The sequence below is a fragment of the Rhinolophus sinicus genome, linkage group LG14, assembly GCF_036562045.2.
Source record: "Rhinolophus sinicus isolate RSC01 linkage group LG14, ASM3656204v1, whole genome shotgun sequence".
Classification (NCBI taxonomy): Eukaryota; Metazoa; Chordata; class Mammalia; order Chiroptera; family Rhinolophidae; genus Rhinolophus; species Rhinolophus sinicus.
In genome coordinates, this window is record NC_133763.1 from 53068655 (window position 1) to 53086126 (window position 17472).

Consider the following 17472-nt stretch of genomic DNA (forward strand, 5'->3'; position numbering starts at 1 on the left):
TCCTGTGAGCGTCTGGCTTTGTGGTTCACCCCTCTCTCCTTGCTCCCTCATGCGTCTGCTACCCTCTGGCTTCCTTTTTCCTTCTTTTTCCTCTTAATTCTCAATCCACCCCTATTTTTCCTCTCTGTACTCCAATCCCTCAGCCCCGCCCAGTAGCCCGTATCTTCACGTCATCATATACAATTTTAAACTTTTTTTTTTTAGAAAAATAATGTTTTATGTTCTCTGTTCTTTTTCTCTCTCACCCCAGTTTTATTGAGATATAATTGACATGTAATATTGTAGCAGTTTCCGTGTGCAACATGATTTGATATTTGTGTGTGCTGTGAAATGATCGTAACAGTGAGTTTGGTTAACATCCATTGCTCCACGTGTTACACAATGTTTTTCTTGTGGTGAGAACTAGGATCACTCAAATATACACTGCAATATTAACTATGGTCACCGCTGTACATTACAAGTTATGTTCTCTGTTCTTAATCTTGAGAATTGGGTCGGTTTTTATACAAATATTGTGTACTGGGTCAGTGCTAGGTCCTTTTAGTATGTGATCGAGGTGATTCGTATAGGAGGAATGCTAAGAAATGCGGAAACAGGTTTAAAAGAGGTTAAGTTCTTGACCAAGGTGACACATCTTATAGGTAGGCCTCTGCCATATTTTATATTGGATTTCTCTATTCCAAAACCCAAGCAAGCATACCCAAACCAATTCTCAAACTAAGGGACATAAGTTTCTTGTTTTAGAAACTCATGTGTGGGGAATAAAAACACCAAACAAACCATAACTCACATGTGGTTTTCCATTAATCTCATTTATTGGAGTGGTTATTCATTTGTCTTGTTATAATATAAAAATACATCTTCTAACCTTGGAAATATTAATACAAGGAAAACACATAACAGCAACCACTGTTAATGTTTCCAATAGTCTTTTTTCCCAAGTGATTTTCCATAATTAAATTTTACTGACTACGCAGCTTTTCAATTTACCAAGATGAGGAAGATACAGCCCCTGAATCTTTAGAAACGTTCAATCGAGAGAAGATTTTTAAAATAAAGGGGGAAAAATAATCACTCTTGGAGCCAGAAAGCTTTACCATTTATTTCTTACAAAGCTTGGGACAAGTTATCGAACCACCCTGTGCCTCAGTTTCCCCATCGGTAAAGTGGGGATGATGACAGTACCTATCTCAGTGTATTGTTATGAGGATCAAATGAGTCGATTCATATTAAGTGGTAAATATGGTCCTGGCACATAGTAAGTGCTCGATAAATGTTAGGTGTCGCAATCACTGTGGCTGTTCTTTTGTCACCACCACTGTCCCCTGGCACTTGGGTGCACAGGGGGCCAGTGAAATGGTAATTATTTCTCTTTCCCCTCTTCACCCAACATACCAGCGGAAGTGAAATGTGAAATACGTGAGGAGAAATATAAAACACTTTTGCCTAAACAGAAAAGAATGCCTTCGTAAAACTGGGATAATTGTGTCCTCCTCACAAGAGGCTGTGAGAGTGAGATGAGATGATAGCACAAGCTAACAAACCCCTCAGAACTGGTGTATAGTAAGTCTCAAAAGGTTGCTGCTAGAAATATTAGTAATATTTTATTAGTATGCTATTAGCATTATTAACCTATAAGCTATTTCTGTCAAACCCAGTTTCTTCACCTGGAAAATGGAAATGATTATTATTAATAATGATGCAAAAGTTGTCCCTCCCATCTCAAGGGACAAAATGTGGTCATCTAGGGAGATTTCTAAAAAGTCTTGTCATGGAATATCATTTTATTCTACATTAGAAAACCTTTATTCATTCTGGTAACATTCCTGGGTTATTTGAGATAATACCAGAATAAAATTTACCGCCAAAGGTTAAGCATCCTTCTCTGGACCCCCTGTCATGGTGGGGGCCAGAGCTGAGGGTAGAAACTATACAGGTTTTTGTTTCTTCCTGGAACATCTCTCTAGGTTTGGGGGGGGGGGGCTTTTAAAAACCCTGATATCTGGGTCCCATCCCCAAGATTCTGAATGAGGCCGTAGGTTAAGGATGGGACCTAATGATGCCAAGCATGGCTGAGTTTGGGAACCACTGGACTGCATGACCTTCCAAGGTCAGCAATATTTTCTATGTAGCACTGCCCCATGTCCTGGTTTTAGCTTTCGTTCTAGTGCCTGCATACCCTCTGTTCATCCTTCAGTCACCTTCTGTTCTGGGTCGAAGTGTCCTCAGCTGGGAGGAACACAGAGGAATGAGAGACAGGCTCCATTCCTTTGATTCTAAGTTGATTCGGGGCTAACTTGCTGTGTGACCTTAGACAAGTTGCCCTCCCTCTCTGGTCTTCTGTGTTTTCTCTGTATGATGGGGAGGGAGACTGAACAAGCTCTCATGTCCCCACCAGGGCTGCCAGTGTGTGGTTTTCTCCCCTCCTGGGGATGGCATGTTCCTGCTGGAAATTCTGTCTGGAGCAGAAGCAGGGTCACCCTCTCCTCCCCCCGTTGCTGGTTATTCGATTCCTGGCTCAGGGAGGCTTTCTCTGGTATTTTTAAGTTCTTGATGGAAAAATGATGAACTTTTCAGAAAATATTTTAAAATCCAGAGCATTCCGCCCCCATTGCCTGTCACAGCTCAGCTCCCGGTCCCTTGGGCCTGTGTTTGCCGCTGTGCCTGTCTTTGGGTCAACACTCTTACTTTGATGCTTGGCCTTCTGCTGACTTGGGGGTTTCTGTAGACACACTGTTCCCATGGAGGGGGAGGGGCCTGGGGAGGATGCCCGATCCACATCCCTTCCAGGTCAGTGTGTACTAAACCCACCCAGGCAGATAAGAACTCATTTATGTTAAACACTTTTTATTGCAAAAAGGTGCAGAGAAGGAAATTACAATGTTTTTTCAAAATATTTATTATTTTTCATTTAATTATTTTTCCCCCGTTTTATTGAGAAATAATTGCCATGCATCACTGTATAAGTTTAAGGCATATGGCATGATGGTTTGATTTACATATATTGTGAAATCATTGCGATAGGTTCAGCTAATGTCCATTTTCTCATATAGAAACAATAAAAAGAAAGAGTAAAAGAAAAAAGGAAAAAACTGTTCCCCTTGTGATGAGAACTCTCAGGATTTATTCTTTTAAAACAGTCCCATATGTCATACAGCAGGGGCAGCTACAGCCATCGTAATTAACTTGTCAATAGTGTTCAAACCGTATGAACTTTTTATTTATTTTTATTTTTTATTGGGGAATATTGGGGGACAGTGTGTTTTTCCAGGACCCATCAGCTCCATGTCAAGTCGTTGTTTTTCAATCTAGTTGTGGGGGGCACAGCTCACTGGCCCCAGTGGGACTTGAACCAGCGACCTTGGTGTTATTAGCACTGCACTCTAACCACTGGGCGAACCAGCCGCCCTATGTGAACTCTTTCTTGCCTTGCATTTTTTTATTTAACATTACAGCACATCCTCAACATTTTTCTGAAATACTTTTAGGGGCTATTGCAATATATGTCTATATCATAATGTATACAGCTAATCCCTTAGGGTTGGATATTTGGTTATTTCCAACATTATGCTCTTTTATTTTTATTTTTTTAAAGATTTTATTGGGGAAGGGGAACAGGACTGTATTGGGGAACAGTGTATACTTCCAGGACTTTTTTCCAAGTCAAGTTGTTGTGATTGTGCTTTCAATCTTAGTTGTGGAGGGCGCAGCTCAGCTCCAGGTCCAGTTGCCATTACTAGTTGCAGGGGGCACAGCCCACCATCCCTTGCGGGAGTCAGTCGAACCGGCAACCTTGTGGTTGAGAGCACGCGCTCCAACCAACTGAGCCATCTGGGAGCTCAGCGGCAGCTCAGCTCAAGGTGCCGTGTTCAATCTTAATTGCAGGGGGCGCTGCCCACCATCCCTTGCTGGACTCAAGGAATTGAAGTGGCAACCTTGTGGTTGAGAGCCCACTGGCCCATGTGGGAATCAAACTGGCAGCCTTCGGAGTTAGGAGCATGGAGCTCTAACCGCCTGAGCCGCTGGGCCGGCCCAAAACATTATGCTCTTTTAAATAATGTGATGAACTTTATTCTGCATCTGCAGCCCATCAGAAAGGACTTGGGGGTCCATGAATCATTAATAATGACATTTCTTCTCCCCCCAGAATCCAGCAGTCCTCCAGCTGAGACCAAGATGGAGGCGTCCCCCTCCACACAGGTGAGCTCTTTTTCTAGTAAAAGGGTCAGGGCAGTAGCATCTAGTGGTTAGCGCTGTGGGCTGGCAACAGACAGAATTTGGTTCAAACCCCAGCTCTGCCACTTACTAGAAATGTGGCCGTGGCAAGTTACACATCCTTTTTTAAGCCTCAGCAAATGGGGTGATAGCGTTGCCCCATCCCAGGGCTGCTGTGGCCCCTGTGAAGTCTGGGGTGATGCTGGCCTGGCTCTCACAGCTGCTCACTCTGCTCTGAGCTTCAGGATGCTCTAGCGGCTTAGGCTCAGTGTGCGTGTGACTCAGATTCAGTTCCTCAGAGCGCAGTGCTTTCCTGTGGCCTCCTGGTGTCATAATGATCTGGAAAGAGGATTACCCCTGAAACTGCTTAACAAATCCTTGAGTAATCCAATTTCCCACCCAATGGGCATCCCCTCTGTGGTCCTTATTCCCAAATGCTAGGCTGGGAGCTCAGCGGCTCCTGAAGCTGGGCCCTCCCGGGAGGATCCGGGGTCCTGCACCCTACCCACCGTCAATGCCGGACTGTCCGGGATGGCGGGAGCACCCCAGGGTGAAGTCCAGGCCCATGGGGCCAGAGAGCCCCGAAACAGGGCATAGGGGACCCGACACTGACTGAGAACCTGCAAGGTGAGCTAGGCTCTGCGCCTAGCACGCGCGGTCTCATTTGGTCCTCACATGAACTGAGATTCACGGTGCCGAGCGGGAGGGAAACTGACAGCCACATGGGCTGAGAAATCCGCCCAAGGTCACAGACCTAGTCCTGTGCTTGGATCCAGGAAGTGGTGGCTCCTGCGCCCGGGCACCAGACATAGGACAACTGGGGACGGTGCCGTGCCCTGAAGCTCCTGGTGGAGAGGCAGGTGGGAAGAAATGCCCACCTCGAGTAGGCGAGCTGTAGATGCAAATGATGTGAATAATAGTGCAAAAGTTGAGAGTGACAGATCAGGACTGGAGGGTACAGGAGAGAGCGAGAGGAATGCCTCGGGGGTCAGGGAGGGGCTGGAGGTGGTACCTGAGCTGCCTCCTGAAGACTGTGACATCTGCAGAACCGGGCTTCCGCTGACGAATATCTTTTTTAGGCACTTACTACTGATGAAGAGGAGGAAAGCACTCTCTTCAAGGAATTTATAAATGCGACAAGCATCCCAGGTAAGGAGCACGAAAGCTTGTCTCCACAGACAGTCCTTTCTGATCTGGGAATGTTGGCAAAGGGCCCGTCTGCTTAATGGAAAGGACCAATGGCAGAAATATTCATTTATTACCTCATTGTCCAAGTTTGGTGCTGTTCGCTAAGATATAACGAGTGGGCCCTACGAAGGGTGAGACAAATCAGCGACCTGTGTCACAGTTGGCCCAGGACACACATGAAGGTGCTGCAAACAACATGATTGGAATCGGAAAAGGAACGCACCTGGAGGGGAATCTTGGTTTGGGGAGCCCTTGATTTCAGTGTCCCTGACTCCCTCTGCCTGACAAGGAAAACTTAGCAACATTTGACGAGAACAAGCCCACAGGCGCTGTGTTGGTTTTGCTATGTGTACGGGGCTCACGGGGTCCCGAAGGTGCAGTTGTGTGCAGCTCTGATGGCCGGCTGATGGGCTTTCTGAGGAAGCCCTCAGCCTCATTGCCTGGGCAGATTCCTTTCCACGCCTGGCGCTGGCTGCCCAAGCTGTGCCCTCCGGCTGCAAAGCCCTCCCTCATGTAGAGCACGGAGGGCGGACCTGCTAGGTACCCAGGGCTAAGCTCAGCTCGGCTGGGGACTCAGAGAATTGAGGCATTCCCGCTCCCCAGGGTTCTGCAGTCCCCGGGCCCGCTGCTGACCAGGTAAAGGAGTAACTGTGACAGAGAGCAGAGCGCGGTACCAACCAAAGGGGAGGCCTCGCTAAAGCACATGAACTATAGGTACTCAAGAGCATGTGTAGCTGGGGGAGTCACAGGAAGTTCAAGGCCATTTGAAATGAACCTTCAATGATGTGGGTGGAATGGCAGGAGGTTGGGGCAGCAGTTCAGGGGTGACTGTGCAGGAGGGGTCCCCGAGTCTTCTCCAGCCATTCTCCCTGGCGACCTCATCCAGACGTCCTTCAAGGGCATCTGTGGGTTGATGGACAGTTGTAGTTCCATCCCTGACCTTCCCACTGAGACCCAGACTCACGTACCCACTGCCTGGCTGACCTGTCCGCTTGGATACCTCCTAGAAATCTCTGAATGACCAATGAAGCTCTTGATGGGTCCCTGGTTTTGCTTAAATGGACTTTCTGTCCGGTCCAGGGTGCCTCTCTGGCAGCCACAGGAAGGACTCCTTTGTGAAGGGACATGGCTGCTTGGGAAGCTCGTTTGCCCTTTCATTCATTCAGAGATAAGGTGGTGAGCTTGCTTTGGGCCAGGCACCGTGTGAGCAGCCGGGAGGAACAGTGAAAGAGACACACCTGGTCCCTGCTTGCAGCAGGCTCTGATGCTAGATGGAGCTGGAAAATTACCCAGGAGGGCACTTACCCAGCTTGGAGTAGGGGTCACGGCTCAAAAGAAGTGACCTTTCTTCTGCTGACCCAAAGGCCAAGTAGGGACTGGACAGAAAAGGGGTGCAGCGAAGGTGGGCAGTGTTCAAGAGGAGATGGGGAAACGCGTGTGCTGAGCCCGGGAGGAGAGAGCATGGTGTATGGAAAAACCAGTCAAGGTCACAGCTGGGGCTTGAGGACCATGTGGGGAGACAGGCAAGAGATGACAGCCCAATGGAGAACACTGCACCCAAATACTTGGTTTAAAGTTCCTGAGCCCCCGACATCAGTGAGGTCCCCAAAGCTGTCTGCTTCTTGCCCCCCTTTGTGCCTTGTGGGGGCAGGCTGAACACCACTAGAAAAGCCACTCTGAAAGTTAGTGGGAGTCTGTGGCTGGCCGCAGGTGCTCAGAAGCTGTGAACTTGAGGTGTGTCTCTTGCCAAGTGGCAGAATCCGGGGTCTGTCAGATGAGGCCGGGCTGACTGTTCTAGAGCCGTGGCCTGCTGCTGAGTAGAGCTGTTTCCCCTCCAGGGGTGAGGTTCCTCTGGGACTTTCGACAGAACCAGCTGAGTGGTTTTTTCCTTCTGCTTCTCCTCCTCTTACTTTTTTTCTAGTGCCGGCTTCTCTGGTACCACTGTACACATTCCTGGTGGCTGGAGGAAGCCTGGCCTTCGGAACATTCCTCTGTGTCGCCGTCATCCTGAGGTGAGATGGGTCCTGGGGGGCGGGGGTGGGGGGGAGGGCGGGGAATGGAGGGTGTGGCCCTGTGCTGTCATCACGTTTCTTACTGAGCTCGAGGTGCCTGGGATAGGATGGTGGCAATGGGTTGGAGAGCCATGAATGATTCAAGGTATGTTTTAGAGGTAGAACCGACATGATTTGATGGCAGGTTAGGTGAGGAGCAGGAGGGCCAGGGAAGAGTCACGTCTGACCCTCAGGCTTCTGGCTTTGGCAGTTGGGCAGAAGGTGGTGTCATTACGACTGGAAACACTGGAGGAAGAACCACTGAGGGGAAGACGACGGTTCTACTCGGGGACCTCTGGGTGTGAGGTGCCTGTGACAACCCCCAGTGGGCACATTTGGTAGACAGTTCTGATTGTTGCTGTCTGTCGGGGGTAGCTGGAGCCGTGGCAGAGGACGGGGATAAGAACCATGCCCGTGCCCTGTGGCATTCCGGGGTTCCAGCACAGAAACGTGGTGGAGAGAAGAAGGAGGAGGGGGAGCGGCCGGAGAGGGAGGCAGAGAACCAGGAAAACCTGGTTGCAAAAGCCAGAGGGAGAGTGTGTGTAAGACGCTGGAGAAAGCCCTTCCATGCTGGGGTTGCCATGGATGTAACCTCGCCTCTCCTCCAAAAGCCACAAGCTACAATGGCTGAAGGGCCATGTGAGACGTACCAGTGTGTGCCCAGGTAGATCTGAGGTGCCTGGCCAGGCCTCCCCAGGAATATTCCATCTCAAAACAAGCAGACGTAGTGGATCACCTTTACGTGCTCTGTGTGGTGTTCTCTTCCGCCCATGGTTGGGAAACACTTAGGCCAAGTGGGCTCTCTGGCTGCTGTAGCATCATGCCCCTTTCCTCCCAGTCTCTCTATCTCTCCTCCCCCACCCACTCTGTTTGGTCACTGTTTTTTGTCATTTACTCCCAAGCTTTCAGAAAAACCAGCCAACAGTGCTCCCAATGAATGGGCAATAAAGAAACTTCCAGCATTCATGATTTTACTGTGGCAACTTGTACTTTTGCATGTGCTGAGGCCCTAAAAGGAGTGAGGCTGGACCCCGACTTCGGTTGGTGGTTAATTACAATGGTAACACACTGGAGGAATGTCACTCTGTGCTTCCTTTCTCTTACCTTGTGTGTAACTTTCACAAGACTCGTTGGTGACTGTAAGAGGTGGTATTGGACGGTGTTTGGGGCGGAAGACAGATTTCCGCACGTTAGCTCAGTCAGTCCTCACAGTCACCCTAGGAGAGCTTGACCACAAGGTGGTCTGGTTGGAGGATTAGCAAGGTGACAATGCAGCTGTGTTCAGGGCTATTTCCATTTTGATTTCCCAGCGGAGTAGTGAGCAAGTGTCCAAAGGGTGTGTAGAAGGTGAGGTTCCCAGTGAGTGGACGTGGCTCCTTGGAGAAACTGAGAACTCACTGTCTTTTATACCTTTGGGGCAGAGAGTCCTGCCAGCGTTCAGGGGTCTTCTCCTGCCTTCTAAGGGAAACAGCCCTGAGATCTAACGTGACTCACCTGAGGACACACGGTCTGTTAGCAGCAGAGCCAGGCCTGGAAGCCATGCCTGCGAGCCCCTGCCCACCATGCTAGCCTGCTGTCTGCTAAAAGGCAGGCCCACCATTGGCCAATGGCACCATTTACAAGTGCTGCCGTCTTGGGCTGTTAACCACCAGCCAAGAAGCGTCAGGTTGGGAACGCGCCACGTCGCTCCTGGTTTGCTGATGTGACACTGGCTGGTTGCTACACAGTCTGACTCCCTCGAGGCTCAGTGCCCTGTGCGGAGAACATATCAGGAATTTATTTCCTAGCCTGGTGAATTTCCATTTTCTCCCGTATAAGGCAAATTTGTTTGGGAAAAGGCCTCTTCTTTCAAGTGATGAAAATCCCCTCTATTCCCAAAGTCCCTCACGTCACGAGCAGGGTATAAACTCTGGGGTCCCGTGGGAGTCAGGGAGAGTGAAAATGGCCGCCACACAGCCACCATCGGGGTGGCCACATGACCAGAGGCAAGTACGAGTGGCAGCGTCAGGGACATCCTTCCCGTCCACGATGCCATGTTTTTCTTTTTAACACATTCATTCGGTGTTTCAAGCAAAGCGTAGTATTTTCCTCAATATTTTTCCACCAGTGTCACTGAGACTTGGTAACAATAGAAGTGTGCCGTTGGAAAAATCATGCCACCGGCTTAACGGATGTCCTGACTTACAGGGGCTAATTGTCCCCACTCTCCTCCTTAAGCCCCACCACCGGTTGTCTCTCTTTATTTGATGCTCCCCTGCCCTGGGAAAATAGGATTCTCATAGCAGAGAATGACTTTTGTGCACATTTATCTAGAACGGACTGAGGACGTCCTATGTGCATATGCCAGTGATTTCAGTCGTTTTGTATTGACTGTACCATCTGATGCCAGTATTTTAAAATCACACACTCTCTCACCTTCGTGGTGGAGGCCAGGGGGACTTTCATGGCATCCTGGGTAGTGGGGAGCATGTGGCCTTGGGAGTGGGGAGCACTTCCTCTCCCTAGGTTTCTATGTCTTATTTTCTAAAAAAAAGTGAGGGTTGTTATGCATGTTTTTAAAAATTTCTTTCAGCTGTAGACGCTTTTCTTTAAGTAAACATCCTGAAGCCCATATAATGCAAAGTCGATCAAAGGAAGAGGCTGAGGTATAAGTGAAATCTGGGACTTCAGCTGTTGTTCCTTCTACCTGCTCGGCAGCCTCTCTGGGCCCCAGGCCCTGCTCAGACCCCCACCTAGGGCAGGGCCGTGCCAGGTGTGGACACCCCCAGGCTGGATGGTATCAAAGCCCCTTCAGGTTAGTGATTTTCAGAAAGTGTCTCATTCACGCCTCAAAATACAGAGGGTGCCAAAAAAAAATGTATACACATTTTAGGAAAGGAAAAAACCGTATTAAAATTGTAATACTCAACATATACTGATAACAAAAGATGAATGTAAGCCATGTGTCTACATTTTTTTGTTACTCCCGGTATTTCAAAAGGAGGAAAGCCCATCTTTCTCAGTTACCCATCCAGTTGCTTCAGAAAAAACTTTCCCTGTGGGTTAACTAATGTCAACAGAGACTTAAATTTTTTTTCGGTAGATGATTATTTGCTAAATACTGGCAATCTGCTACGTACAAACAGAAAGAAGAAAAATATCTGTGCAAAGACAGCCACTGTTAATTTTTAAAATATAAATGAGTTACCAGTCCAACGAACACTCAGAAAACTGTACACGTCCTATGTGTACGTGCAGTTCCATGGCTTTTCTCAAGGTGAACACCGCCGTGCAGTCAGCAGCAAGTTCAAGAGCACGTGACAGTTAACGAATTTCCTCTGAGTCTTTTTCCTCTGCATAGTTTCTTGTTTGTTTTTATGTAGCCATGCTTATTCTGTGTCTGGCCTATTAAACGGAGCATGAATTATAACATGAGCATTTCCCATATTATCACAAATTCTTTGTAAGTCTCACTTTTAATTAACTGCAGACTTCTCCATTAGGCAAGTGTACCCGAGTTCACTTAACCAGCCTCCTGTCACGGGGCATTTGGGTGGTGGTTCTGCTTTTATAAATAACACTGCACCGAACATCTTTGTGCATAAATCTTTTCCCATCGCTATGTTATTTCCTTAGGGCAGATTCCCAGAAGTGGAATTCCTGGGTCGGAGGGTCTGAGTATTTCAGAATCCAGAGTGTAATGACTCTGTCCTCTGCCTTTTCCTGTGGGAGGAGAATCCCACCCAAGGACCCAGCATAGCTCCAGTAAGACCCTTCCTTGTGCTTCCTTGCTGTGCAGTGCCTGCCTGGTGAAGCCCTCAGGAACATTCGACAGGTTGTTTATTCTACTAGGATAACAGGCTAAGGGCCAGTGCCAGGTTTGGAGTCCACTATCAATTATGTATCATAACAAGGACAGGAATAGCCTGTCGATATAAAAAGAAAGCCAAGGAAAACCCCCAAACTCTTGTTTTTGACACTGGCTTCCCTTCCTCCCTCCCAGCCCTTCCTGGAGTCACTGACACTCGGTGGGACCAAGGGAGACCCCCTCGCTCCCGCTGTGGGGTTACTGGGCAGCAAGTGAGTCAGGAGTGACCCGGTGGGAGGCAGTGGCTCCTAGCACAGTCGCAGTTGGAGGGCCCCTCCAGGAAGGAGACCTGATTGTACCTTTGAAGATAACTATCACCATCTCATCTTTCTTTGGGCTGTCAAGTGACTTTTCTCAGTTACTGAGCCATGGCTTTGGGCCCAGAGCCGAGCAGGGTGAGCGAAGCTGTGATCAGAGAGATGCCTATCTCCTTCCTGTTGAACAGAGACTTTCCTGTCAGATGAGTCACTTGTGCCCAGATGGTGCCCATGGCTGAGGCTGTGAGAACTTGCCAGTGTGGGGGGAGGATTGGGGAGGATGGGAATGATGGAAGCAGGAGGAACAGGAGGGCTGCTGAGGGAGCGGTCAGCCCTTCTCCCTCTGTTAAATGGCAGTTGCCAATTAGCTGCCTTCTGCCAGCCTCAGTTGGACTGAGAGGCCCGTTTGCCTTCCCCACTAAAAGAATTCTCTCTCTTTCATAAGCAAATGGATTTGGGGCTGATGTGGATCAGGGCAAATGTAATTTTCAGCTCCATAAAGGGACACGTACGGCCATTGATGCCTTAGTTTCCCCATTTGTAAACTGGACCGACAATACATCCCTAGTCTCTTGGAGGTGTTTTTGAGACCCCCAACTCTTCAGCACATCGTGTACTTGTAACTCCTGGTGACAAAAAAACAAACAGCTGACGAAATCCATCGTGAACGTTGTCTCGCCCCGAAAGCGGGGGGCTGCCAGGCCACCAGACAGCTGTTAGTGTTTTTCACTGGGGTGCGTCACGGGGGGAACTAAACATCTGTGTGGTTTGTCTCTGTGTGTCTTTGTGAAGGTTCAGGAAGATGTGGCAGCTGCAGGCTCTGAAGGAAGGTGGGACGAGCACGTACACGCCGTACCCCTTGGGTCAGCTGGTCCCCGAGAGGCCCAAGCCCACGCCGGTGCTTGTTCCCCTCATCTCCCCGCCAGTGTCGCCCAGCAGTCTTGAGTCGGACAACACGTCGAGGAACAGCCAACCAGATGCCAGGGGCCCCCAGAGCCCTTATGATGTCAGCAACACAGATTACTTCTTCCCCAGATAGCCAGTCGGGTGGCACCGGGCCGCCTGGGGTGTCAGACCTGCTAAACTGTGTGAGGGACACGAGCTGGCTTCTCACTGCCACTCCAGCTCATCTCAGGTGCATGGAGCCTTACAGAAGGTTCCACACGGGCCGTGCCTGTTCAGAAGGAAGAGGTGGTGGAGTCCTTGAACCAGCCTTCCCCGAACGCCCTACTTCAAGGGGTAGAGTGAACTCAGGTCCCATGTGGAGAGCAGCTGTGGAGGCCTTGGACACCCTGGGCTTGGTGGGGACATATCTCCACAAGCTGCTCCCTCAGGAGCTGGGATGGATTTCCAGCCCAAGACTCCCGGTCGCCTATCTCCTGGCCACCTGCACGGTTTCACCTGTTGGCTCAGACTTTTGAAATGCAAGTGCCTTCACAGTTCAACTTTTCAGGGCCCAAGGACAGCTTTTCTTCAACGACCCAGACTGAGGCAGCTCTCACTGCTTTTGTTCCCCACCCTTGAAAATCAGCTGCAGGGATGCGGGTGAATAGTATCTCAGGACCTGCTGGTTTGAAGTGGAATTGTAATTAGTTCCTCATTAGCATTTTGTTAAATGTGAATGTTAGTTAACCTTAGGCGCCTGCTGAATCCAGAAGCCACAGACTGGCTCAGCTTCCCTCTCTGGATCCCTTGAGAGGAAGGAGGGGTGTGGAGACAGGGTCTCCACGTTCCTAGTAACCAGGCTGAGGGGGACGCAGCCTCTGAAAACCAATATTCTCCGTGCCTCCCCCCACCCCACAAAGGAGAACTGGCTTGGGAAGGACTCCCGCTACTGGTGAGATCAAAACGTTTTACTTAGGGTTTGTTTATTTTGTTTTCACCTGAGCCTGAGAAACTAGGGAAGATAATATTTATGTGAAAAGACAAAAGAACTCGGCAAGAATGTATTTTAATTTGGTTTTTAAAGAACTGGCTTTTATCTTGTGAGGGCGGACCATCCAATATTAGCTGAGAGTCAGTATATAAATAACAGGGTGGGAGGGGACAGAGCACAGTCGCTTGGCACACACTTGAGTCAAGTGATGAGGAGGAGGAGAAAAAAATGTTCCCCTATTAGAGAAGAGACTCTGGTTTCATTCTAAATTTTGTTTTTGTCTTAAGAAGTGAAAAAACTGTCTGCTTCTTCTCTAATTTAGGGGAAAAGGAGTTTGTCACTACTCCCCCAGGCGGCTGTGAAGGAAATGGTGCTCAGCTCCCGGTGGTGACGGTGGCTGCTGGGAAGCAGACCTCCCATGACTACCCAGCAGGGTCAGTTGAAAATCCCCACCCCGACAGCTCGGTTATCAGAGGGAGTTTCATTAACAAAAAACCCCTCACCTTAGTGCCTTCCTCTTTTTATTTAGTTCCTCGTATTTCATTCAGCTCAGCTCGGTTGGCAGCCCCGGCTAAATGTCCAGGCTGTGACTCTGCCACTAACCACTTCAGTTCACTCTTCTGCCTCGGCTTTGAAAACTCAATGATGTGAGTGGTTACCCAGACAAGTACCCTCAAGTATTACTAGGTGTCCCAGAATAAAGCTCTGATTAAAATCAGATGTAACCGCACACCCAAAATTGACCAGATCACAAACTTTTCTAGTAGTCTGCCCTTTTAGGAAAACAACCATCAGCCCCCGACAGGTGGCAAAAAGATGGACACCCGTGTCTTAGTTACTGTTTGCTGGGTTCAAACTGTTACTATCTTGAGCAAGTAGTGATTTTCACTGTGGGCTTTGTCTGTCAGTTTCAGGCCCTGTTTGGCTGCTGTGGGCAACTTTCAAGTTGACAGAAGTCAGGCAGGTGGTAATTTTTTCTTTAAAGTTTCTTTGACAACAGCAAAATTGCTGTTAAAGGGAAATATATATTTAAAAAAAAAAAAGAATCTGCATGAGAAAGGGTGATTCTCTATCCCCGGTTCTTTAACTCTTTATAAGGTTTTACCCACATGTAATATTACCAAAGCCAGGTGGAGACGTGCTAGTGGGAGATGTGAAATCTAGATAGCTCATGGTCCCTGAGAGCTAGGCAGCTTTGATCTCCAAATTGTTATTGCTTTCATTATTATTGTTACGGAACTGCTTTTTTTTTTTTTTTTTTTTTGTATTGAGGAGGGTTTTTTTCCCCTTTTCTTTTTCATAAGCTAGTGTAAATGAAGGAAAGGTATTTGTCCTCTCCGGGTGGTAGACCTTGCTCAGGTCTATAGGTACACAGGTATACACCCTAAGCTTTCTCTGTCCTGGAATCTATGGTCCGTGACCACGTGTTTTAGGCCACAGGTCATGCTTACCTGTGTTTTTGCAGTTCACATGCTGCCTTTTATCCTCAACGATGATGTTACTCACCTAATACCTGTAGCAAGCTGCCACGCAGCCAGATGTGAAATGTTGGGATGGCGACAATTTATATTAAATATGACAACATATCCTGCTGGGTGGGAAAAGTTAAAAATAGGCTGGTTCAAGGTCGAAAGTGGTCATTAATTCTTGTAGCATTAATGAAATGTTTGTTTTTAAATGTCAAGGAGGTAGCATTGGCTGTGTCCACAAAGCCAGTGGTAACTCTGAGAGCCCTTAGCTGTGATGGATCCCGAGCCCCTGCGGTTTGCACCCTAGGCTCTGAACTCACATTGTGTCTGGTTCCCTATCGTCCTGTCGGGGCTGGGGGGACATCATTACAAGGTGTGGAATCTGCTGCTGGAATGGGAGTGGGAGCCCACCTGGTGGTGAACAGAGCCCGGTGGGCAAGGCTGGGAGTGGTCATGGTTTGTGGTTTTCTGCAGAATGTTCAGGAATATCTTGCCTGGCTGCTTTGGTGCTAAGCTATATCGCTTCATCTAAGGTTGACTCAGGGAGGAGTGTGGGATTTGGCTCCAGGTGGAGTTGACGAGAATTTTGTCTTACCTTGGAGAAGCAGGGACAACTGGTGTCCTTTAGATGATGAGCATGGAGCCCAGCTTTCCCATGTAACTGTGGGCAGTGGCGCCGTGGCCGGGAGGCCAGCTGGTTCAGGTTCTGTGCCAGATGCTCCTGAGTGACCCCTAAAGGTCCTTCCAGCATTGTGTCCTCGGTGTGCTCTGGCGCCAGCCGTCTCTATGACAACCTTAATGATTATTAAGGAGCATTGTCAGTTTTATGAACATATGCTCAAGCGAAGAACTATTTAGAAGGGAACAATTGGAACAGCATGTAGCAAGGCTGTTAATTAATAGAGAAACCATTTTTGGATGGGGGTCACATATCTGTTAAATATAATACCTCAACTTTAGTTTTTTTGGAGAGAAATAATAGTTTTAGGTTTATTTTATTTTGTTTTTACCTAATCACTTAAAAGCAAATACCAAAGTCTAATGTCTGTATATGGGGCAAAGGGTCAGTATGGTATGTTTTTCAATATTTTTTCTTTGTATCAGCTATTTTGCATTTAAAGTGAAAATTGTAAATGTTTGAAATAAATAATTTCTAAAATATGCTTGAGATTATAATTCTGCTTTGGGTACCTGGGTTATTTAAAGGAAAGACATGCCTGAATCATGCAGGGATGGGAGTGAGGACAGATGGGTTGAAAATTAAATAGGACTATTTAGGGGTGGGCCTCCCCTTAATGCAGGATGAAATTACCTCTGGAAAATATCAGATAAATTTAAAAAATAAGTAGCCGTTTCTCAAAAGACACTAATTGTGAAAGAATTTCCCAAAATGAGACTTAGGGTTTCTGGAAGGGGCGTGGGTGCTTCTGCTATGTTAACCATCACTACCAGCTGAGGGGCGTGTAGAAGGAAAGAAGGAAAAGGAAAGGCCGTCATTCACCGGAAGACTGTTGACTGGTTAACAGTATCACAGAGGCAACCCTCTGCTCTCGATCGTCAGGTTGCCAGAGTCTGTCCCCTGTTGAAAAGGGTCTTAGATAGGAAACATTTGGGCCACAGCCAGCCCACATCTTCCAGACAGAGTGAAGCCATGTGGGCAGCTGTGTGGGTGAGATGCGCTGTGCAGACCTCTGGCTCAGGGCTGTGGTGGAGGAAGTTTCAGCGATACTTGGAAATTGTGTATCTCCGGCTACAAGTTGAAGGTGAGGTCCCAACCGTGAGGGCCCCACACCCCGGGTCATTGGAGGAAGGCCACAGGATCACACCTACAGGACTCACTGTCTCCCTGAGGGTCTTTTATTGAGGTGGGTCCCTGTCTTGCAGAAAGCAACACAGGAAACAGATATCCCCCGTGGGGTGAGGCTGTGCCGAGGGGGCTCAGGAGTGGCCATAGAAGCAGCAAATGGAAGAAGGTGGCTGGCTCGCTCTTCTCCACAGCATCACGTTTAGGGTGACATGGTGACATCGCTCTTTCCAGAAGAATTTGGGAGAGCAGATGGTGAATCTGGCAGAGGATGGTCAGGAACATGCAGTTACCGGAACAGTCACTTACGGAAGCATTTTCCATATTTACTGAGGCGCAGGAGACCAAACCTTTCAACAATTCTGTGGGCGTACAGGCCAGAGGCAGGCCCGTGTGCCACCCTGCAGTAGCAGAGAGATGCTGGTGAAAGGCCTTTAGGTGTTGTGTGCAGGGGCTGGGCTGGGCTCAGGGCAGCGCCACAGGCAGAGTGGCCTGCTGGGCTGGCTGTGTGGCCTGGTGCTTAAAACAATCGTGAGCAGTGACAGCGAGCCCTGCACCATCCTGATACTGACCAACCCCTAGTTTCTTTATGAAAGTCCCAATCTTCTGCAGATATGCGCCCCGTAGGAAACAAAGCAAAACAGGAATAGTAACAATCCCTCGACTTTGTCCTCTTTTATAGCAACCGTTTCAGGTGACAATCCCCAACATGAATCAAATTAAGTTTGTCCGTAAAATCATAAAACCTGCATACGATGGGTGTGC

At 48.4% G+C, this 17472-nt stretch overlaps 1 protein-coding gene across 1 annotated transcript in view; it reads left to right on the forward strand.

Moving 5' to 3' along the window:
• Nucleotides 1-16066, forward strand: part of IL6R (interleukin 6 receptor) — a 43996-nt gene extending 27930 nt beyond the window's left edge. The window contains exons 7-10 of the mRNA XM_019713304.2: nucleotides 4148-4200; nucleotides 5295-5364; nucleotides 7325-7415; nucleotides 12351-16066. Of these exons, the coding sequence (XP_019568863.2) occupies nucleotides 4148-4200; nucleotides 5295-5364; nucleotides 7325-7415; nucleotides 12351-12597 (461 nt within the window). The 3' untranslated portion in view covers nucleotides 12598-16066. The remainder of the gene's footprint in view (nucleotides 1-4147; nucleotides 4201-5294; nucleotides 5365-7324; nucleotides 7416-12350) is intronic.
• Nucleotides 16067-17472: the final 1406 nt, after the last annotated feature.